The sequence below is a fragment of the Peromyscus leucopus genome, chromosome 14, assembly GCF_004664715.2.
Source record: "Peromyscus leucopus breed LL Stock chromosome 14, UCI_PerLeu_2.1, whole genome shotgun sequence".
NCBI lineage: Eukaryota > Metazoa > Chordata > Mammalia > Rodentia > Cricetidae > Peromyscus > Peromyscus leucopus.
Window position 1 is genome coordinate 37631540 of NC_051075.1, and position 24071 is coordinate 37655610.

At 47.8% G+C, this 24071-nt stretch overlaps 1 protein-coding gene across 1 annotated transcript in view; it reads right to left on the bottom strand.

The window, feature by feature from the left end:
* Positions 1 to 24071, bottom strand: part of Nin (ninein) — a 105850-nt gene that overhangs the window by 31988 nt on the left and 49791 nt on the right. The window contains 17 exon segments of the mRNA XM_028858613.2: positions 210 to 279; positions 382 to 507; positions 2030 to 4162; positions 5292 to 5797; positions 7089 to 7246; positions 9083 to 9221; positions 11010 to 11099; positions 11478 to 11588; positions 14703 to 14877; positions 15151 to 15227; positions 15230 to 15262; positions 15264 to 15291; positions 15624 to 15760; positions 16201 to 16368; positions 16964 to 17110; positions 21240 to 21430; positions 23197 to 23236. Coding sequence (XP_028714446.1) covers positions 210 to 279; positions 382 to 507; positions 2030 to 4162; positions 5292 to 5797; positions 7089 to 7246; positions 9083 to 9221; positions 11010 to 11099; positions 11478 to 11588; positions 14703 to 14877; positions 15151 to 15227; positions 15230 to 15262; positions 15264 to 15291; positions 15624 to 15760; positions 16201 to 16368; positions 16964 to 17110; positions 21240 to 21430; positions 23197 to 23236 — 4329 coding nt within the window.

The window sequence follows — 24071 nt, forward strand, 5'->3', positions numbered from 1 at the left end:
ATGGTCTATAAATAGATGATACATTGCTTTCCAAAGGTAGGGACCTACGTTTAGAGTCATTAGGAGGCGAGTTTTACTGTCAACCTCCCCATCACCTACAATATCTTATTTTACCAATCTATTTAATTATTTAATAAATTTCAAATAAAAAAAAAAGAAAGAAAATTTCAGAGTCAAGAAACACTGGAACATTTTAAGTGTTTCCTTACCTGTTTCTTTAATTTCTCAACCATCTTCTGAATTGAAGCTTTTTCCTGTTCTACAGTTTCTATTTTCTGCCTAGAGGAGCAATAAGAACATGATTCAGGAGTGAATCTTTGAAGGTTGACGTGAACTAGTTCTTAGTCTTTGTAAAATTCAAGTACACTACCTATGTCTTACCAGAGTTCTTCCTGAGATCCATGTAATTCTTCTAATTTCAGGTTAGAGATGGTATCTTCTTCATTTAAAGTAGTAATTTCATTTCTCAAAATAGAATTTTCCTCTTGAAGCTTTTCAGATTCATATCTGAAGTATAGAGATTTAAAAAAAAAGTTACAACATGGCAGTCATCTGGCATCCTTGGAAAATATTTTCTAGTAACTTCCAATACAGAAAGCTTTTCACGCCAGTTAAAGTAGAAGTCTAAATTAGTAGTATCTTGGTACTTGGAATCAAGTTGTAACATATTGAGTCACTACTTTTGGGAAAGAAGAAGCTCACTAAAAGACATTGGGGGCTGAGGAGGGAAGTGTGACTAGAAACCCCTGAGTGTGGAGATGGGGATCAAGACTCAAAGCCAACGCTGGGTGTTGACTTCTCAATGGCAGGCAGGCTGCTTTGAACAGCTGACTTCATTTACCTCAGTCTCAAGTCGTCCCTGCTCTGAACAGACAGAAGCCACATTACTAAGCTGTCTGAGTTTTAGTTTAGATTCCCAGGGACCTTAAGAAAGAAAACGTAGGGGTTGGGGATTTAGCTCAGTGGTAGAGTGCTTGCCTAGCAAGTGCAAGGCCCTGGGTTTGGTCCTCAGCTCCAAAAAAAAAAGAGGAAAGAAAGAAAGAGAGAGAGAGAAAGAGAGAAAGAGAGAGAGAGAGAGAGAGAGAGAGAGAGGGAGGGAGGGAGGAGGGAGGGAGGGAGGGAGAAAGAAAGAAAGAAAGAAAGAAAGAAAGAAAGAAAGAAAGAAAGAAAGAAAGAAAGAAAGAAAGAAAGAAAGAAAATGTACTACATAAACCCAGGGCACACCAAAATATGCGGTTTATTCTTCTCACTGTATTCTGAGGTTCTGAAGTAAAAGTAATTTGAGGACAAGGAAACACAACATTCCCAACTGAATTATTTTGTTTTATACCATTAAGATAGAACGTAATAGTTTACAAATGAAAGAAAAACCCACTATGCTAGAATACTAAAATGCAATCTTATTTCATAAAGTCAGGTTGGTAGTTGTTCAAAGTGGTTTACTTTATCTTTATCCCTCAAGAATATTTATTAGACTCTGGTAACTCCTTGGTAAAATGGTATGTTCTAAAATAAAAAATGTACCGTTTGTAGGATACTAGCATACACTTCAAGTACGGAAGAAAAAGTATAATCCATTTAACACATTTTCCTATATTAGTGTAAGAAGAGCATCGTTATCTACCAAGTGAGTTAATGCTACACAAAAGGCATTCATTCTGTATAACATGCTTCATCGCACTGAGGACAGTAACTAACATTGAGCAAAACAGTTATCTATCCATCCAAAGGACGCACGGGCTAGAAGAGGACTAAGGACGCACACCGATGGTAACGTGGTTAAGTAGCAGACACTCGCCATGTTGATAGCTTCCACGCTCCATAGGAACAACACTGATTTGCTATGAGGAAGGGGATGCCTCCCAGACAAGGGTACTCTAGTTGTTAACACACAGAAGCAGGAGAAAGCTAGAACACCGCTCTTCTCGAGACTAACAGGTTAGTGTCTCTAGGCACAGCAAGCAGCAGCGGTTAGATATGACCAGGTGCTCTGCAGGCTTCCGTGAGGTCTAGAAGGCCCATACATTACCTCAGAAGCTCAACTTTCCGCTGCATCTCACTGCACGTGATCTGCAAGTCATGCATCATGGCCTTCAGCTCTTCCTCCTTCTCTCCTTGAGAACGTGTATCTTTTTGTTTAATTAACATACTGACTCGCTCCCTCAACTTTCTAGTCAGCTCCTGAAGCTTTTGTTTCTCCAGTTCTAACTCTGCGATTGTGACCTGATGTTGAAGGTGTGTGTCTTGAAGGCCTAGGAGAGCAGCGCTCTCCTCCAGGATAACCTCACTCTGCACACTAGCCTTTTCTTGATGTGGCTGAATTGTTCCGCGGAACCAGGCAACCTCCTGTGCTCTTATTCTAGCCAGGAGCCGGGCGCTTCCCTGTTCACAGCATTCGGTTTCTTGTCTACATTCTTCTACGATGCGGTGCATGCTCATGACCGCGGGTGTACACTCTTCTGGAGTCTGATGGAATTCAAGCACCTTTTCATCGGAGACGACCTCCAGGTTTTCTGGAGGGGCTTCCCACAAGGGGTAGCTATCATGGCACAGGGGGGCTCTTCCCAACACCTTCTCCATCTTCCCTTGAAGTCTCAACACCAGAGCACTGAGCTCCTCATTTTCCAGTTTGACCTCATCATAGCTCTTCTCCAGGCTCAGGAACGTCTCCATCACCTCCTCCATCTTCTTCATCTCATCCTGCAGCCTGAAGACTTCAGCAGCCAGCTCTTTGTTGCTGTCCACTGACTCATCATAGCGCGTCTCCATGAGTCTCAGCTCCTCCTGGAGACAGGCGTTTTCCCTAGTGGCATCCTCAAATAACAACTTATACCTGGAAGACGCCTCGGGGATTCTCTCCAGCATCTTTAGCTTCTTTTTCAGCACAGAAATATCAAAAAGTAGGTCCTGCTTCCTCTCAGAAGCCCGATCGCAGTCTGCACGTAAGACTGTTAGTTGCTCCTGAAGCTGGGTGATCTGGCTCTTCAGGTCCCAGGATTCAGTCTTGGTGTCTTCACTGTTTTCCAGCTCAGAAAAGCACTCCAGGGAAGCTTCGGACTCCTCGGTTTTGCCCTCATGCCTCCGAACAGAGCTTGTCCCTGTGCTTCCCAGGTCCTGGGTCTCGTGGCTTCCTAGGTCACTGAGGATGTGCTTGGAGGTGGCACTTTCTCCTTGCGTTACTTGTGACAGAAATGGCTCTGCTTGTTCCCTGGACCTTCCAGACATCTCAGTCAATTGCTCCTCCAAACAAGATGACATCACTGCCCCCGGCTCTAACTTTTTCAACCTCTGCTGCAACCTAGAAATTTCAGTAGCCATTTTTGCGTTTTCCTTCACTGCGCGCTCATGAGCTCTCTGCAGGCTGACGAGGACATCTCCATTTTCTTCCAACAGCTGCTCCCCTTGCTGAAGTAGGGACATGGCTCCATTTTCTTCCGCCTCCTCCCCCGCCATTACCAGGGAATGAGCACTCTGAAGCCCCGAGAGAGAGGCCGCCTGTTGCATGCCCTTTACTGTATTCTGAAGCCTGCGGATTTCTGCACTCAGCTCTGCCTTCTCTAGATCTGCTCTCTCACGGCTCACTCTGTGGGCGCTCTCCAGGGCCGCAAGCTTGCCTAGCATATCTCGCCTCTCTTGCTCATGCTCTACCTGTAGCCTTTCAAGCTGCTGGCTGGCCAGCTGCTCAGAGGCCCCGGTCTGGCATAGCTCTCTCTCCCTCAGCTCTCTCTCCCGACTTTTCTTCAACTCAAGCATCTGGTCAGACAAGAGCCTGTGCTGGCCCTCAGAAGTGTTCCGTAGGTCTTCCAGGTCTTGCAGCAGCTGATCTCTTTCCACGCTCAGGCTGTTCAAACGTTCCTTGTACGTCTCCTCCAGCATTTCCCGCTCCTGGTTGAGGACAAGAGCGGTCGCCTTCTCCCTCTGGAGCGCCTCCTTCAGCTGCTCCTGGGCTTCTGTGCACTCCTGACTGAGCTCATCCTTCTCAAACTCCCACTGGGATCTCTCTTCCAGGTGCTGGTCCAGGAGGTCCTGCAGCTCTCGGCGGTGACGCCCCTCCAAGCTGTGCAGAGTGCGTTCGTAGCGCTCAGTGACTTTCTCACAGTCAGCCTGAAACTGGGCTTCTATCTGAGAGGCTCTTCTATTACACTCTGTTTCCATTTTTTCCCTAAATGTGGTCAACATACAGCATTATTGAAAGGGCTGCCAACTCCGGAAGCAAACCCAACATTTTCCCATTTATAAAGGAGGCTGCCGGGCAAACCATGGGACCACTTTCTACAGTGCTCTGATTCCCATGGGGTTCGGGTGTACTGGGAAGGGAGCGCTCCTCTGGGAGCTAAGGCTGGTGGCCGTCAATATGGAAAACTTATCTTTCTCTGAAGCAAGGGGAATCTTAGAAAACCAAATCCTTTTATATACCCCTGGAGGTACTTATGTGGTTTAAACTGATGCCTTAAACTGGCCTTTCACATGAAATGACCAAAGACACAGTGACCTCACTCCTCATCTGGGAAATACTTATTCATTTGGACAAAGGAGGCATTGTAGGATTTCAGTTGCATAAATCAGGCATAATAATAACTGTCTTCTGCTTTTTTTTTAATTTAAACTTATTTTATGTGCATTGGTGTGAAGATCCCCTGAAACTGAAATTACAGAGTGAAGATCCCCTGGAACTGAAATTACAGACAGTTGTGAGCTGCCAGGTGGGCGCTGGGAATTAAACCCGGGTCCTGTGGAAGAGCAGCCAGGGCTCTTAACTGCTAAGCCATCTCTCCAGCTCCCTCCCTCACCCCCCCCCCATTCCCCGCCATCTGCTTTTGCTTCTTATTTAATGAAGCAGCGCTGCATAAACAAGGTGGGAAGCTCAAAATCTCTCAGTTAGACCTGGGATTTCACACAAGGAAGATAAACACAAAATGGCATTTCATAACAGGGAGGGAACGTAAGTATGTCCGGAATCCAGTTTATAAATAGCTTTTCTCAGAAAGCAACAGCATCGACGCAGGAAGGCTCTGGTCCTCATCTGGAGCACAGAGAGACACCAAGTCTCGTGCAGGAAAGAATCCTGCAACTGCCCGCCCTTCCCCACGTGCACACACATCTCAACAGTTCCAGTAACCCCAAGGGAGGCTCCCCGGTAAATGAGGCAAAACGGGTCAGATTTTAATTTTTAAAGAACCGATTAGAGCTACGGGCTGCTCTGCGTCCGCCATGCCCCCAGTCCTCTCTGACCGGCAGGGATGCCCCGAGCAGCGGCGCCCAGGCTGTCCCAGTTCCCTTCGCCTTCTTACCTCCCCTCCTGAAGTTCCCTCTGGTGACGTTCCAGGAGCTCTTTCCTCAGCTCCTCTTTCTCAAGAGCGTGCTTCTCCACGAGGCTCAGCAGCTGCTCCTGGCAGGATCGCTCCAGGTCCCTCCTCAAGCTCCTCACCTTCTCCTCGGTCCACGCAGCGCCCTGAGCCAGCCCCTCTCTCTCCCGCTGAAACCGTTCCTCGGCCTGCTGCAGCCTGGCCGTGAGCTCCCGTTCATGCTCCAGCTGCAGCTCCTCCTGGAGCTGAGTCTTCTCCTCATCAAACACCAGCCGCAGCTGCCTCTTTTCCTCCTCATGCCTGCAGCTGGCCTCGTGGTGGACCTCCTTCAGCACCGCCGCCTGCCCTTGGAGGTCGGCGATCTCCCCTCGAAGGTCACTTATTTGTGTCTCCAGGGTGTGCATTCCTTGCTCATACTTTTGCTTCATGGCCGCCTGCTCCTTCTCACAGGTGACTCTGGTTTCATCCAGCTGTTTTTCATAATGGTGCACCTAGAACCAGACAGTGAAGCCGCGGGATGACTGGGTTCTAGGCTGTGCGAAAGGTGGTGGTGGTGGGGAGCAAACAAGTGCTTCTGACCCACGGGACACTCTTGATTTCTCATTCTGACTGAAAGCGACTTAGACCTGAAGTAAAATACTAAGGCCAGTAAGGTCCGCTTTTATTTATTTAGGGGTGTGTGTGTGTGTGTTTGTACACATACAAGGAGAGGCGTGTGTGTGTGTGTGTGTGTGTGTGTGTGTGTATGTGTGTGTACACGCGCGCACACATGTATGGGGGGCAAGGGAACAACCACAGTGTCATCCTTAGGCATGATCCACCTTCTTTTTTTCAGACTCGTCCTTCATTGGCTTGGAACTCACTAAACAGGCTAGGCTGGCTGGCCAGAGAGCTCCAGCGTCTCTCACGGAACTAACAATTCCTTCCAAACTTTGTGTTTGACATAGCCCGCAGGGTACCTTACAGGGTTCAAGAAACATCTGGAGACTTAAACTAAGGATTCTAAGACCCTAAGTTTGTAGTAGGAAAGAAGAGGTGGGAAGGTGAACGGGAGGACACATGAGGCTCCACTCAGTGCTCAGCAGAGTTATGCAGAAACCAGTAAAATTCAAGTGACCACAGGAGAGCAGAGGCTGGGAGGTGGCACTTGGTAAAGAGGACCTCAAACCCACATAAAAACAGCTGGGCGTGGTGACAATGCCGCCCCTGGGGAGGCAGAGACAGAGGGTCCCCTGGGGAAGCTGGCTAGCTAGACTAGATGAGTGGGTGGGCTTTGGGTTCAGTGAGAGACTCATGAAGGACGACATTGGATGTCAACCTCGAGCCTTGACATATGCTCTCGGACACTAACGTGCATACACACACATGTAAACGTGCATACCACATACCACGTGCAAGAACAAAACAAAACCCAAAACACAGGGAAGGTGAGCAGCGGTCACACAGTGAAGGACTGAGGGCCAAGGATAAAAACTTGTATCAAGTCCAGAAAGTGGCACTACATCCGAGAAAGCGTTTTGTTTGTTTGTTTGTTAATTGGGCTATTTTTAAACAGGTTAAAAACAGCATAATTAGTATTTTACAATATGAGAGGCTGAGCACATCACTCTCCGCAGTAAAGACCAAAGGAAAATCATACCACGAAACAGACCTTGACCTCAGCCCCCCAACTCCAGAAGACATGCATGGGAAGCACTGGTCGGTGAGGACAGCGCCAGAGGAAAACAGTGTGCTGACAGGACCCTCAGCCACCAGCGATCGAGACTGGGAAGCAGGGCTCACCTTCTCTTCCAGTTCCAGCCTCAGGTGACCCAGGTCCCTGAGGTGCTGTTCCTTCATCTGCTCGATGGCCAGCTCCGCCTCGATGCTCATGTTCAGCGGATTGCACTCTTCAGAACCAAGTCCTATGTTCAGTGGATTGCATTCTTCAGAACCAAGCCCTGCGAACACAAGACACGCCTTTAATCCCAGCGCTTGGGAGTCACACGCCTTTAATCCCAGCACGGGGAAGGTTGAGACAGGAAGTAACATGGCTGGGCAGGGAAAGGAATATAAGGCGGGAGGAGACGGGAATTAGGCATATTGGCTGAGGACTCAGAGGCATTCAGTCTGAGGATTCCTGGAGACAGGATCTTCTCTTTTCAGGCTCTTGCAGGCTGAGGAGTTGGTAAGTTAAGAGGTGGCTTGCTCTGTTTCTCTGATCTTTCAACTTTCACCCTGGTATCTGGCTCTGGGTTTTTATTAAGACCAATTAGGATTCATGCAACACCCACTGACCCTGCCTCAGGTTCTGTCCCTGGCACACTCTGGCATCTGTCGAGGGCTATGGCTTGACAGGGCAATGGGAGGAAGGAGGGGAATAGAGTCTCCTGAATACAGGCAGTGTGCAAACCTTAGCAGAATCCATCTTTTTGAATGATTTTTGGGCGTGTGTGGAACATGTTGGTTGAATGTGAGCTCTCGGTATAAACGCTATGTGGTAAGGACGTAGCCAGCAGCCTTTTGTCTACCCAGAAACTGCCCAGTGACAAATTCAGAGGGGTAATGTGTCAGGGGAAGACATCAATGGCTAGAACCCTTGCTGTTGGGTCTTATGGGGCTAACTTCATGGGCCAAGATGTCTACTCCATCCCTCAAGGCTGCACACCATGGTCTTACTGTCACGAATGTCCTGGTGTCTAGGTTACTTTCACCTCCAACAATCAGCTACAATAAGGGCATGGGTCAGGGGTATGGGTGCAGACCACTGGGGAGGGGATTCTCAGCGCCTTCAAGGGAGTTTGGTTTTCCCATGGTCCACAATAAGGACCAAGGGAAAATGGAAAATATGAGCAGAAGTTGAGGAGTGAGCTAGCACAAGGTCAAATATCTCTACTGCTAGGGAGAGATGTCTTAAGGCAGTGAGACGCAAATAGATTTTTCCATCAGAAGATACACAAGCAGATGGAGAATCGTTCCTGGGTAGCGTTCTAGCAGCTGCGATCGACAGTCTTGCCTTGGGCTTTCTTTTCATATGTTTTGGCACATATCTCCCCTTTCCCTTCTCCCCTCTCCCCATCCCCACTCCAAGATGGCAGAGTCTCTTGGAACTAACTCCCAGCATCCGGGTGGACAAGCTACAGTAAGCGAGTCAAGGACTAGAGAAAAGGACTCACGACTTCTTACACCTCCTCCCCGCCACCCCAGCCACCTGGTGATCCTACAGCAGAGGCCAGCGAAGGAATAAACCACCTTCCTAAGAACCAAAGGGGAGGGGGAGGCTGCCACGAGCACCAGAACCCACAGGAGCCCTGCTGACATCCAACACACCGAGGAAAGAAAGAGGCAGGCCCCAGGCAAAGAGCTGAGCGTGACTGTATTGTGGTTCCCAAACAGGCCTGCCCCTCCACTCACTATCTCCCTCAAAGCCACAGGCATTAGCTCTTCACTTATTTGCTGTTCTGCAGAGGCAAATAAGGCATTTAGCCTCGCCAGCCTATGAAAATCAGTTATGGGTTCTGTGGTGGGTGGCTGGCTAGCTCTTCAAGCCATCTTCATACCAGGCAGACTCTGGTGGGGAGGAAAGAGTCAGCAATCTCAAAATCAGAAACATTTTTATAAAGAGCTCAAGGACAAATGGAAAACCCGGCCACAAGTGAAACAGCTCAAGAAGCGAGACTTGCCAAAGTCTCTCCCTGGATTCCAGGACGCCCGTGTTCAGCAATGCCGCGCTCAGCATGGTTCTAAAAACTAGGTCAAATGCAGATACCAAAAAGACTGTGTGCAAACGTGTTTACCTTGGTCGGGCTCAAGGCCACCGCTGTTAGCATCAAGTTCCTCTGACAGCGCGTTCTTCACGGGGAGCCTGAACACTTTGCCTTGGGCACGATATTCTTCTAGCTCCGACTGGAGTTCGTCCACTTGGTCTTGTAACAGCTGGAGTGTAAGAACCAACACCAGTCTTACCGCGAGGCACCGAGAGTGCAACGAACAAGGAAAACAAAGAAACTGGGTAATAGCAAAATAGGAACCGTTGTGCTTCAGAAGACACCAAGGAAGTGGAAAAGATGGGGGCTGACGGGAGAACTCGGAGGTTAAGAAGCTGTCTTGCTCATGCACGGAACCCGAGCTGGGTTCCCAGCACCCAAGTCAGGTAGTTCACAATCACCTGTGACTCCCACTCCAGGGGATCTGACCCCCTCTTCTGGCCTCTGCGGGTACTGCACTCGTGCATAAACAACACAAACACATATACACACAATGAAAAATTTAAAAAAAAAAAATTTAAGAAAGTAAAACAACAATGCATGTAATTAGAGGACAGTTTCACTAACTACCAGATAGGGACTTATAACTAGAATTTGTAAAGATTATTAGAACTCAAAAGACAGGGAACGCAACTAAAAATGGGAAAGATTATAACGGACAGCTCACCAAGAAGATCCACAAACAACCAATAAGTACATGAGAAGACCTTCAACGCTGTTGGCTATCAGGAGAATGATAAAATCTAGGATGGTGTATGAAAGATGTGGGGGTATGAAAGATGTGCGGGAGCCGGGACTCTCATATGGTGAAAATAACAGGGTGTCACCACCTTGGAGGAGGCCTGCGATTCCTAAAAGTTAAACACTGATTTATCTTTGGCCCAGTGGAACACTCCCAGACAAATAAACCTCAAAAAAAAAAATCAAGTATATGCCCATCCAAATATCTACACAGAAGCATTATTCATGATAGACCCCCCCAAACCCAAATGTCTATTAACCGAATAACAAAGTGTAACGTATCTATACAACGGGACTTTATTCAGCCACTGGAAGGAACAGAACACAGATACATGTAACAACATGATAAACATGGACAGTATCACCAGCTGAAGGCAGCCATTTACACAGGACCATTTGTTACATGATTCCATTTCTGAGAGACAGAAATTAGACCAGTGGCTGCCTGTGGCGGGGATGAGGGGGTGGGGGGACAATAAACAGCTGGCTAAAGTGAAGCAGGGGTTTCTTGGGAAGACGACAACGTTCTCACATTGAGTGTGGTCAGGGACGCTCAGCTGTTTGAATATAATTAAATCAAAGACACGGAATTGTATACCTCGAATGCGTGGAATGTATGGTCTACACAGCAGTTAGGAAAAGATGAATTAATTGGGAGAATTCTGAAGGTATCAGTAACAGATTTACTGACGATTCACCCAATTTAGAGACAACTAAAACAAAAACTACATGACTAGACCCAAGAGCTAAAACTTAATCACAAAGGCAGCAGAGAAGTGTCTGTCGTTTCTTAGATGTGCACACACAGCTCCCGAGAAGACAGGCTAGCAGCAATCCCTGAGGGGACAGATTTCCTCATCTCGCATAAGTACAAATTGTATCTAAAACAACTAGAATTCGGTTTCACTTATCTTGTTAAAAAAGGTGGGTATTTTTTTTTGGTTTAAGAAAAAAAAAAATCAAATTCTAAGCTTAGGGGAGTTAATTTAAGAGAGACTCCTGTTAGTTACAACACCAACTGTAACTGGAAATGGCTATGTGTTTAGTATGTCCCTGGCTCCGTTCTAAGATTCTCTCCGAACCTCCACAGCTGCCCTTTGGGTGGGCATTCATTTTGCCACTGTGCATAAAGGAAGTGGAGGCCCCCACAGACTTCAGTGAATGTGGCCAACCAGCGTCGAGGCTGGGATTTGAACCCAGGCCCTCAGCCACTCACCCTGCACTGCTGCTCATATTCACTTCTCATCTGCGCCAACCTCTCTTCTTGAAGGAAGAATTCAGCACTGGTGGGATCGAGGTCACCAAACTAGAGAGGACAAAGAAACAAAGCTGTCATTCTTCCCAAGGGGCCTCCTTTGACCTATCACATTCCAAAGATCCCAGCTTATGCTGTCACCCGAGCTCCCAAATACGACAGGAATGCGGCATTTAAGCAGAGACACCACCAACCGGAAGAGGAGGAGAACACCCAAGAGCGGTGTGTTCCGCTTGGGTAGGGAGCCCATCTCTGGGCCAGGCAATGCTCTCCTCACAGCACTCCTCCAAATTATATCCTGAGAGGTTACAACTTCCTGTAGGCGTCCAAACAGTTCCCTAGTAAAAATGTTCTTGGCCTTGCCTCTGCTCTTTCGGGTGAGTGACATTTTGGGCAACTCATCGGGAAATCAGAAGTAGGCAGACCTACCTTTTCTGCTAACACATTTTCCAGATTGCGCTGCAGTTTATTCGTCAGGGTCTCATACTCTGCCAGCTTCTCCGTGTTTTCCAGAAGCTCTTTTTCCAGGCGATTGTTTTCCTTGAGGAATTTGGTAAAATAAGCGTGATACAAGTCAGAAATCTGGAAACCATTTTACCATTTTATATGAAGTATTAAGCCAAGGCTTGAGATGAAGAAAACCCATCTATCCTGGAAGCTAGAGAAAACCAGAACCAAAATATTATTAAAAGGTCGATACCTAGCTCATGATCTGAAAGTCTGCTTTTAAAGAGAACCTTATAAAATTGTGCTGTTCCATGCCTGAGCTACGAACAGGCCCACGTGGATACTGAGCATTTGAAATACATCTAGAGTCAACTGAGACATATGCCGTCAGAGGAGTTACACACACTGAATCCACACCGTAAGCTACAAATGTGGAAGACAGCTCAGAGGGATTTGTGTTCCCTGGTTCCAGTTCAAAATGATAATGCCGCCGGGTGGTGGCAGCGCAAGCCTTTAATCCCAGCACTCGGGAGGCAGAGCCAGGAGGATCTCTGTGAGTTCGAGGCCAGCCTGGTCTACAAAGCAAGTTCCAGGAAAGGTGCCAAAACTACACAGAAACCCTGTCTCAAAACACCAAAAAAAACCCCCAAAACAACAACAACAACAAAAAAAAAACAAAATGATAATGCCTTGTAGATACTGAATTAAATGACTTGAAATTTTCACTTTTTAATATAGTTATTATTTTTAATATGAAAATTTTACTTTGACAGCAACACTTTTTTTTTTTTTTTTAAAGAAAGTACATGCATGGCTTTATTTTATTTCTACACAGCATTACAGTGGAGTATTCTGAATGACATTCTCGATGTATTGTTGAATGTAAGAACCTGGTTATAAAGCACCTTTTCTCGGGCTGGCATGGGCTGGCTCAGTGGGTAAACGCACTTGCCACCAAACCTGCCGAACTGAGTTGACGCCCTGAGACCCACATGGAGGAAGTTGAGAACTGACTCCTGAAAGTTGTCCTCTGACCTCCACACGCGCACGTCAGTGTGTGTGTCCACACCAAACAAATCATGTTAAAAAGAAACACCTTGTCTAGCTATAGCAAGAGACACAGAAGAACTATAAAAAAAAAGTAAACCCAAAATCAATTTTAATTAATGGGCATCACAGTTTAGGGCTAAGTTATAGATAATTTTGTTGAAGGATACAGAAGTTACATATAAATGGTTCATGATCTATATGTATAAGCAAATTATAATACAAGGACACACCAACTAAAACTCACAAACTTTTTTTCCATTAAAAAGAAAAGATCTTTCACAGTACATTTTAGAAAGGTTTCATCTGCATTTGTTTAAAAAAAGAAAGAAAGAAAGAAATATAGACTTGCCATTTGACATATTTTCTTTTCCAGTGTTAAGGGCTGATTGGAAGAATGCTATTTTCCAAGTACATTTTGCCAAAAGGATAGAGAGCCAGTATATTTTTAATGTATTCTAGTTCACACTCTCACATAGCAATATGGAGTTACAGAAAAAAAAAAAAAAAAAAAAAAAAGAATGTACTTAAAGCATTAAAAAAAAAATACTAGTGGGGTGGGGGGTGGGGTGGGGGTGGAGTAGTGGCACATGCCTTTCTTTGATCCCAGCCCTTAACCAGCACTCGAGAGGCAGAGGCAGGTGGATCTCTGTGAGTTCAAGGCCAGCCTGGTCTTCAGAGTGACAGCCAGGATCAGCCAGGGCTGCAGAGAATAACCCTATCTTGAAAACAGAACAAAACAAAAAAAACCAAAGAACAACAACAAGAAACTACCTTCTCCTAAAATGCCAACTCTATTATTTCAGTCTCTCAAGGAATAGCCACACTCAGATGCTGACCCGATAGGAGAGAACCCTGCATTCTAGACACCCCCTGCTGCTCTGGATACCGAGAATCCCACACCGCCACTGAGGGCAAGAGACAAGGTAGACTGCAGGAGGAAGGCTGGGGTACAAACAGCTCCAGCAGTAGAGGCACAATCTCTTGACAAGACAGGGGGTGTAGTGGGGATGGAAAGGGAACACGGCCTGGTGCTGGGGACATGCCAAAGGGGGGTAAAGAGGGACAGAGAGCTCATGGACGGTGCGGTGGGAGACCCCGGGCACTGGGAGTAGCTGGTAGGAGTCCCGGTTAGAGGGGTGTGGAATGAGCACCCTGGCAGTGCCCTTGACGGCTAGCACTCTCTTTTTTAAACGGGCATGTTTGCACCTGACTGTAGTTGAGTTTACTCCAACGGACGCATGGAGGAAAGGACTGCTGAGGACACCCATCATCACCCGAAGGGCCGCGGTGAATCTGGAGCCTAATCAGAGACGGCGGAAATGCAGAGGAAGGGGTCTGTCTAAGAGGCGTTTCAGAACACCATCCTGACTGAAGAGCGGCTGGCGGCACTGAGTGGGCGTGGCTGGGAATTTTAACTTCAGGGGCTTCCAGCACGTGATGCTGCTGCTAACCAAAGGGAGACGTCAGGGGACAGCAGAGACTGGCATTACCTCGGCCTCTCCTCCATTGTGTGGACCCGGGGGGGGGGGGTGCTCCTCATAATAGCATCAGGAGCAGACACTATCCCCACACCTGCAGACACGTTACTTGTACCGTCTACACCAGGGTCGGAAGAACGCTGTTATGCGCCCACCTGCGCCTTAGGAAGCAGGCTTGAGGAACTTCATCAAGACCTTCCTGTCTGCAGAGGGTCCCAGAAGCCCGGTACTATACTAGCAATCTGGTACGAGGGTCCAGAAAAGAGGAGGGCAGCTTCCTCCACGGCGGGCAGAGGGAGGAAGGGAGGAGGACCACAGAGGAAAGTCACGTTTGGAGGTCCAGAGGATGAGGATGGGGGACAGGTAGGAAGGGGAAAGGGAGGCTGAGGCTGAGGACAAGCTTAGGGAGCAGCTTGGGGATTGCGGATGTGAGCCAGGTCCCGGCCAGTCCTGAGGAGCAGATGTAAAGGCAGAACAAGCTATACAAATAAGCACTGGTCCATACACCAGACCCCGGGCTTCCTGCAGTCCCCAAGGCTAGCAAAGCCACCGCCATGTGCCGGCCATGACAGTGAGAATCCTTGGGTTTAGCCCTAGGCAGACTCATGCTCTTAGCAAACTGGAGCCTTGTGTGGGTCCCCAGCCTGGACCCAGGCCGCAGAGCTAACAGATAGACTACCTTCAGGGAGAGGGCAAGGCGGTCCCGGATGTAATTCTCTTCTGTCTTGGCCTTTTCAATTTCCCGCTCCAGCTCCACCCGCTGCTTGGCCACCTGCTGCAGGATCTGTTCCCTCTCTTGACGGAGTTCGCTCTTTAAGGCTGCTATGCGCTCCTTGTATTCTTCATCCAGCTTCCTGTGAGGAGGGGCAAAGCAATAGGTGGCCTTTAGGTCCCTTGGAGGAGAGTATGTGAAGATTCCAAAGCCCGAGACGGAGGCGCAGTCAGAGAGCGTGCTGGGGCAGTGTCTCAAGTGTCCTGCCTTCCCGGAGGCTGGGCCAGACCTCTACAGCCAGATGTGGCCCCTAGCTGTTCCCAGCCTGCCCTGAGTGGGGCTGGGGGAGTGGGGGGACAGCGGAGAATGGGGGGCTGGGAGGGATGGGACCCTGACCTCGCCCTTCTGGCCACACCTGAGGTTGTATTCATTCCTCCGCTCAATGGCCGCATGGTGATCGTCTACTTCTGACGCCATCAGGGACTTGAGCTTCTCCGCCTTGTCCAGGTCCGACCGTAGCTTCTCTTTCTCTCTCACCACTTGGTCCACCCGCTCCCTAGAATTAGAAATCAAGTGAATTAGGAGCAAGCTGTTCCTAAGCAACCAGGAGACCCAAAGAGGCTCTCATCTGGCTTGCTTCAAAACAAACACAAAACCAAGACAACCAAAACCTTCCCCAAACAAAGATGCCTTCCACAGTTCCCTTCAGAAGCTCCAGCCAATCGGAGCGCCAGCTCGCTTCCCTTCAGCTGAGGAGGCTGACTGTTTAACAGTTAGACACGAAGGACAGCCACACTGGCCTGTGGACAGGAAAAGGCGCCAGGTGATGGCAGCATGGGAGACAAGTTGTAAAGGGAACGGACCAGGCAAACCTTCTGCTCAACTTACAGTAAGTGCCGGATCTCAGCCTTGAAGCTGGCCAGAGCTGCCTGGTGGATGCCATTCTTGGTGACCAAGAGTTCGTTTTCAAGAGCCAGAGTCAGCTCTGTCAGGTTGACATTCCCATCCAGGCTGAAATCCAAGGCCTGGGAATCAGAATATGACAATAGAGTCAAAACAAATCACAAGCCCAACTTCAGAAAGCGTGTAGGCGCAGACTGAAGCCAGCCTAGAGACCTGGGGCGGGGGTCCCCCCTCTCAGAGACAGCTTTCAACTCGAACACGGTCTTCTTAAGGAACCAAGCTTGTATCTCATGATATCCCACCTGACATTGCAAACAAACTCAGGAGTGTAATTTCAAGGGCTAAGAGCTTTCTTATGTCAATAATTTGAGATTAAAAAAACAAAACAAAACAAAAAAAAACCATGGAACTTCATCAGCCACAGGCTTCTGGTAAAGCAGGCAGGAATAGTTATCTCTTATTTCTGAGATCTCATGACCGCATTAAGGAAAAATTAAGTCAAGTGAGTTTCACGAGATAAACTGACACCCCCTTCCCGGGATTGCCAGTTGAGAGGCCACACCTTCAGGATCTCCTGGCTGTTCTCAACGCCTTCTTCCTGCCAGGTGTCCAGGATCCTCTCCACAGATGCATGGCCCATCCCATCATCCAAGCAGGAGAAGACCCGGAAGCCAATGGTACTTGTCATCGCCGACGAAGTTGTGGTCCGCCGTCCACTCTCATCAAAAGACTGGAAGAAGAAAGAGTCATAACGAACTAAGGTGGGCCCCAGACATTCCGCTGGATACTGGTTAAGACTGGGACCTCCAGTCCTGGCCGAGAAAACAGAACTGAATTTCCACAGTTGAGGGTGGGGGGTAGGGAAGCCATGTTGTGCCTTTGATCTGTGGTTCCCAGTGAGTCAAGCCAACAAGCTTATCAGAAAGAGCTGGTGTGGGAGAGCTGGCCGTAGATGAGAGGCATGTCTACTTGATACCAAGTTTCTTTTACCCCACACTGCCGTCAAGAGGCATAATTAGTGGCCTTCACACTCTGTAATTTATGGCCGCTTCTCAAGCCACCCTTTCCCTTCAAATGGCTCAGTCTTTCTCATTCTCTAGAATACTTTCTCCTCTTAGTATTTCACTTTAGACGACAGATTAATTTGTTCAGAATTACGAAATGGGTTTTTGACACTTATTCTGGAAGAAAATATTCCGTTGGTTCCTCTTCTCTAAGATAGGTTGCACCGTGTAGCCCATGCTAACCCCTAGCTTGCATTGCTGCTCCTGCCTCTGCCTCCTGGAGCTGGGGTGACAGGTGTGGCTCTGCACACTACCTCTCACCTGCATGGAGAGATGCCGCTTCAGTTGCCTGTAGGGAGTAGACGCTGACGGCATGAAGGATTTCCCCGTTTTGAACAGACCATAGAAAAAGTCTTCAACACTCATTGTGCCATCGGGGTTGAGACCGAGGAAGACCTCCTCCAGCATCTAGGCGAGAGCAATTGCATGTTTTAACCACACACAAACACCGCATGCACAAGACGCTTCTGGCCGGTAGACATGCATCCCACTGTTGACGCTAGGACTCCAGACATAATTTTGTCCCTAGTCACATTTAAAAGAATTTCCCTCTCCCAAAATAATGTCCTCCCTTCTCACTCAAACAAAATGAAAGTTCATTTTCAACATCTCCATAATATTACACAATTTAGCAACCAATGTTTCTTCCTTTTATTCATCTTTCCAGGGCAGGCAGCTTCAAATGTCACAGGTACCATTATTATAAATTTTAAAAATTACTTAACACCTACAGCTCTTAATCCTGACAAGGTGCTAGCTGGACGTTCCTTATGCCTTCAAACGGTAGTGGTTCTAAGTGACTGATATCTGGCTCATATTGAACTTTTCAGATTGGCATGTGTGACAGCTAGTGCTAATTGTTAATTTGACAGGATTTGGAACAACCTGAGGGGCCCCTGGGCATGTCTGGGATGGGGGTTCTCCTGATTGCATTAACTGAACTGGGAAGCTCTGCTCACTGTGGCTGGAATCCTGGACTCTCCAAGTGGAGGAAAGTGAGCTGAGCCGCAGCATGCGTTCCATTCATTACCTGTTCCTGATCATGAGTGTGATATGACCAGCTGATTCAAGGCCCCGCTGCTCTAACATCTGTGCCATGATGGACTGTGCCTTGCATGATGAAGCAGGATAAACCTGTGCTGGGCTGAATGAGAATGGCCCCCCCACAGACTCCTATATTTGAATGCTTGATTCACAGTGGAAATGTTTAGGAAGGATTAGGAGGTGTGGCCTTGCTGGAAGGGGTGTGTCACTGGGGTTGGGCTTTGAGGTTGCAAAAGCCCACCTCAGGCATAGTCTTCCTCTCTCTCTGCCTGCTACCAGGAGATTAGGATGTAAGCTCTAAGCTACTGCTCCAGTCCTACACCAGCCTGCCTGCCGCCCACCATGTTCCCTGTTGATGATCATGGACTCACCCTCTGAAACCGTAACCAAGCCCCTAATTAAATGCTTCTTCTATAAGTTGTCTTGGTCATGGTGTTTTGTCACGGCACTAGAACAGTGGCTAAGATAAAACCCTTTCTCCCTTAAGTTGCTTCACCCCACCCCCCCACCCCCGGGTGGAACAGGAAAAGAAACTCAACAGCATTCTAACATGGCCATTTGGTCCGGGACAGATTGCAGTGATATTCCTTGGAACATGTTGAAGTTGTGTTTTAATGTGTTCGCCCAGGAAAGACCAAGACTGGGTGAGAATGAGCTTGTGTGTGTGTGTGTGTGTGTGTGTGTGTGTGTGTGTGTGTGCAAAAGGAGGGTCTCAATATATTGAAAGATGAAGGGATTGTGACTCTCCACTTTGCACACTCTGATGGCCATCATATAATTTTCATCCTCTAACAAGGATAGGGAGACTGGACCACAGCCCATGTGGAGGCTTGTCAGAGAGACGGTTTGTTCCTTAGTCCCACAGGAATGGGAAAGGGGAATGACGTGAGTCACAGAAGCCACAGGCAGGAGGAAAGGCACAGGCCCCCTCCTGAGATCCTCTTCACTCTGTGATAAAGGTTTGCTATGGAACAGAAGCCACTCGGAGATCTTACAAGGCACACTGCTCTAGTATGCTAAGGCAGAGGGCTGGTGACTGCATTGCTCACAGGCGTCCACACGACGTCCAGGCCACCGAGAAGCAAGGAGACAGTATGCTAACGAATTGTATCTCCAACGCTTTTTCCCAATTCACAGGAGACATATGTTTCATTTGGGAGAGGATTCTGAGATAAGGAAACTTTTCTAGAAGATGAAAATCTGTGGAAGAAACAGCAGGTTCTAACAGAATCTTGTGTTCAGTGGCATGTGAGACAAGATGCTCAGGCTGCCAAAAGCCTTCGGCTTTTCTGTCTCATTCTCAACAATCGAAAGAGCTATTTCCTGGAGGACGTGGCTTTGAGAGCCATCCAACCAGAAATGTCCATGAAATCCAGACATACCAGTGGATTATATCCACACTTGGCCAAATCAGTGCCGTTCTAGGCGGCCTGGACACCCATCACTGAGTCCATTCAAACTGCTGGTTAATTTAACTCAGAGCTTGGGATGAGATGTAGCAGACACAAGGATGTGAATTCAGACAGGGCTGGATGGTCAGGACTGGACTCAGAGAATGCTGGATATGCGAGCAACTGAGGTAGCTGCCCTCTGTGGGAACAGGAGTGCCATCTAGAACAAGGGCATCTCCATTCCCACGCTGTCCATGTCTGTGGGTGGCTGACTTCTCCATGTGCAGGCTGGGAAACATGTACCAAAAGAGAGTCCAGGAACTGGGACGCCCACGGGGGCCTGGAAGGTGACAGGAACGACCGCGGCATGGACGCTTCAGACCTCAGAGAGCAAGCGGTAAGGACTAAGCTAGCTGAGCCCATGGCTGCCTGCGGTCCCCAGAGACGATGGCTGTGGCTTGCTATTACAAATATTTAGGGAAAACTTCCAACTTCAAAAGAGTGTGAGTCCAAGTTCAACTTTTAAAATCCTGAACAGGTCAAACAAAGTCATCCTCGGGTTGGATGTGGCCCTGAGGGAGCCCGTCTGCCGGCCCTGTTCTCTTCGCTGTCCTCACTTACAGAAAGTGGGGTGTGAGAGACAGCCAGAGAACAAATCTAGTTCTCCCTCCTCAAAACAGGGGCGGCAGTGATCTCACTGGCTTCCTCTGGGAAGGGCTGACAGAGTTCAAACTGCTCTCAGGTGTAAAATTCCAGGCTCCCAAGTCCTATGCTAATAACGCCAGTTTGAACTCGGCTCCTCCAGGTTCAGAACTAAGGGCATGAAGCACAGGGCATCTCCTGACTCCTCTGGGTGGAAGGGAATGGAAACACTAAGCAGGAACACACTGATGAGCAATGCCTTCCTAATTTTCATAGCACAGGGAAAGAACTCCAAGTGCCTCTTGTCATCTCAGGTTTTAGGAGCTCCCAGCAGAAGAAAAGGAAGCCAGCTCCCTGTGAGTGGCTGCGGTTTATATTCCAAGGTTTGTTCTCAGATCAATAATTCAAGTTTGTGCAATGTTTCTTGGTTAAACAAAACAAAGCAAAAACAACCTAAGGCTCTTGGTTCAGAAATTAGGACAATTAATTTAATGACTCAGTAACTACTGTGGAAAAATGAATGAGCACTGGGGCATTACAAAGGCTGGCGGAGGGTTTATATAACGGTCACATCAGATGAAAAAAGGAAAAAAATTAAAAAGCAAACTTTTCTGCAAGTCAGGCTACTTGGCAGCCTTTAAAGACCGGTCTCTTGGTTAGGCACATGTTACCACTTTCCCCCAAGGAGGCAGCCAGTACGGTGTCAAATAGCATTAGAATCAAGGATTCTGGAGCAATGACTGTTCCTAACCTCTAACTCCCCCTAATCTTTAATTGTAGCTTTTTGAAAGACATGTCTTGGAATTATGCCTTTTTCTGGGCATAATCCACGGCTATTCACATACTAATCCTGAAGATCTTCTCTCGATTCTTCAGAAAAACACAAAGCAGAGACTTAACATCAAGAACTCTCTGGGGGCTTCAAGACTCTTTGTGTTTTCAAAACCACCAGGCTACCTGACCCCATTTCCTCACGGCCAGAATCCGGCTGCTCTGCACAGCCAAGGCTCCCCGCACACCAGGATGCGAACTTCAAACCACGGGTGTTGAAGCAGCTTGTCCCATTCACCACTCAGTGGATCTAAGGACCCAGGGATGGCATTGGGATCTTTCCAAAACTGAAAACTCAGCAGCCTGGCCTTCAAAATACTCTCCTTAACTCTTCCTCCATGTTTTCCCACATTTTTCTCTTTTGGTTGATGCTTCTACAACTGTATGCTGGCAGTGCTGAACTTGTCTGGTCATCTCATATGAGGTAACAGCACAGTAGGGGACCATATTATATATTACATATTACATATTATATATTACATATTATATAGCTCAGCTACATCAGCTTTGATTTCTGCCACACAACATGACTTTCCCAAAGACAAAAAGAGTGTACAAGTAGAATGTCTGCCTAGGGAAAAAGAAAGCCACAGCATTATTCCCCAATCAGAACAAAGTGCCGTGTTTACCGCTCCATCCACATTCTGTAATCCGTACTGTTCGCAGATGGAAACCAGCTTCTTCCGGTTCAGGTGACCATCTCGCGTGATCCCCAGATCTTCACAAACCTCTTGCAGTTTCTCTTCTATCCAGTCTTGGGGAGGGCAAGACCCACTGTGTGAAGCATTCAGGTCATCCGGGTTCCAAAACCTTAGCTGACCTAAAACCAGAGCATACACTGTGTTGTCGCCAAGGGATTCGCACGGGGATGGTATGGTGCCAGTTACAGAAAAAGTACCTTGGAAAGTAAATCTTTCCGTTGTTTTTTATACTTTTGCGTGTCTGAGTGCTTTGCTTGCATGTATGTCTGTGTACCACATGCATACGGTGCTCACGGTGGAACCGGAGTTACAAACGGTTGTGAGCTGCCAGATGGAATCGAATCTGGGTCCTCTGAAAGAGCAATTAGTATTTTTAACCACTAAACCATCTCTCTGGCCCAAAATATACATTGTATGAGACAACTATAAATATTGACCCCGCTTTGATTTGGTCTCGACGTCCCATTGTAAATCGGCAGCACTTTTGCTCTGGGACAGTCACCCGTGAGAAAGGAACATTATCTCTCATGAAGAGACACAAGGTCAATCGTCTCAACTGAGGCGTCCACATTTTTTATTTCTGTTTTCTTCCTGGTCTAAGCATCACAGCGTCTTTTCCTGGGAAGGAAACAATTATAATGGGCCTCTTAAGGTTCATCTACTCTCCAAATCTTCCTGACCCACAGAAACCCAAGAATGAAACTTGAAAGAAAACGTGGCAAGCTGCAAGTGTGTTAGTCATCTGTAGATGAAGGATAAGATCTGTTTGAAGACAGGGTCCAACTGCTTATTGAAACATCAAGACTATTTTATCCTGTATGAACCATCCTGCTTCTAAACTGACAATGTAAATGTGTGATAGCCCATGAAGTCATCGCTTAGACATGGGATAATTATGGGCATATTTTATGTATCTGGAAGAACCATGGAGGACTGAAAGGAGTACTTTGTGTCATTCCTGCTATTTATTCACAGAAATTAAACCCATTACTGTCCTGTTAGTCCAAGTCGGAAAGCCAGAGAACACGTTGTTTTAATCACACTTAACCACAGCTCATGTGGGGTTAAGCCTAAAAGCCAAGCTGAGGGGTCCTGTAGCTGAACCACAGTGCCATCTGGTGGCCACAGGATTAATGTGTTCCGCATCAAGTGTATGGTAAATACGGGACACTTGCAAAAGATGTACTGAGTAGGCTATTTACATTGGGGATATTCACAGATTCCTTTGCGAGTCTGAATAGAGAATAACTGGTCTGTAAGTGGGATGCTACATATTAGATTTGAATGAAAATGCCTCCCCACATAGGCTCATAGGGAGTGGCACTATTAGGAGGCGCGGCCTTGTTGGAGTGGGCGTGGCTTTGTTGGAGGAGGTGCATCACTAGGCAGGCAGGCTGTAAGGCCTCAGAAGGTCACTCTCTATTCCTGCTGCCTGCAGATCCGGGGGTAGAACTCTCAGCTACCTCTCCAGCACCATGTCTGCCTGCACGCCACCATGCTTCCCGCTATGATGATAATGGACTAAACCTCTGGACTGTAGGCCACCACCTCAATTAAATGCTTTCCTTTACAAGAGTTACCGTGGTCCTAGTGTCTCTTCACAGCAACAGAAACCCTAAGAAGTCATCTTTCACACAATACTGATAGCTAGGATTTGCAGAGTAGAAAGTGTCACTGGGAAATGTTTTCTGTTTGTTTTTCCCTGTTGCTGTTGGTCCAAATGTTAATGCCCAGCTAGCTTCCAGGGCAAGAAGCAGGAAAGTGGGTGCAAAGAGCCTTAGCCATAGCAGCCTGGGCCTTCCCGCCTCAGCAGCCCCGCCCCCGCCCCGCCCCGCCCCAGCCCAGCCCACCCCTAACCCTGCCCCACCCCAGTGCGCTGTCTTACCTTCGGCTTCATACTCCTCACTGCGTTGCGTCTTCCAGCGCTGGAGAAGGTAAGAGACGATTAGTGATTAGCACGCATTGGAACCCAGCTTCTAGACCCTCTGGCTCTAAAGTCACCCTGTGGGCTAGTCACGCGACTTTAGCCTTTGCGTCCCTATGGGCTCCTCAGTTCACCAGACAACCAATCAAGAGGTTGAAACCTCTTGAAATGGACTGTTCTTGGCGGACTTCAGTAGCACCAGCACCAAGCCCTGTCTGCAGGTCACTAGGGACCTGTCATTTTCAAGGTTACTTCTTCACCCACAGAACCCATTACAACCCATTGAGCCAGCCCCAAACAAACATCCAGAGTTCACGCATCGGCAAAGGTTTGGCCACATTTATAAATTTGCTCTTCAGTCAGTGCATACCGAGTGCTCATCTTCAGGCTTTGTCTCGGGATTACAACTAAGAGCAGAACACACCTATTTGTGGTCTGAAAAGGTACATATATGGGAGAGGTACATTTGTTGTTGTCCGAAAAGGTACATACATGGCAGACAGACTGTGGGAGCCAGAGCATCAGGGAGTTGACTGTGGCATCAGAAGCTACACCCACTGAGTCCCGCCAACACGACAGCCTAAACACGAGAGCAGGAAGGAGGGCACTAATGGGCATGCGAAAGTGGGCGGGGCCTCCACCCTACACAAAGAATTGCAAGCAACTGCAGAATGCTGAGTGCAGAAGAAACAAGTCTTTCCCAGGGAAGAGCACACAACCTAACACCAACTGCTCAGCCTGGAAGACAGACATATGAGTAACGGCCTGTAGACCGAGCAGGTTATATTTAGGAATATCTATATATAAATATCAACATATGCATGGAACAACAGTTA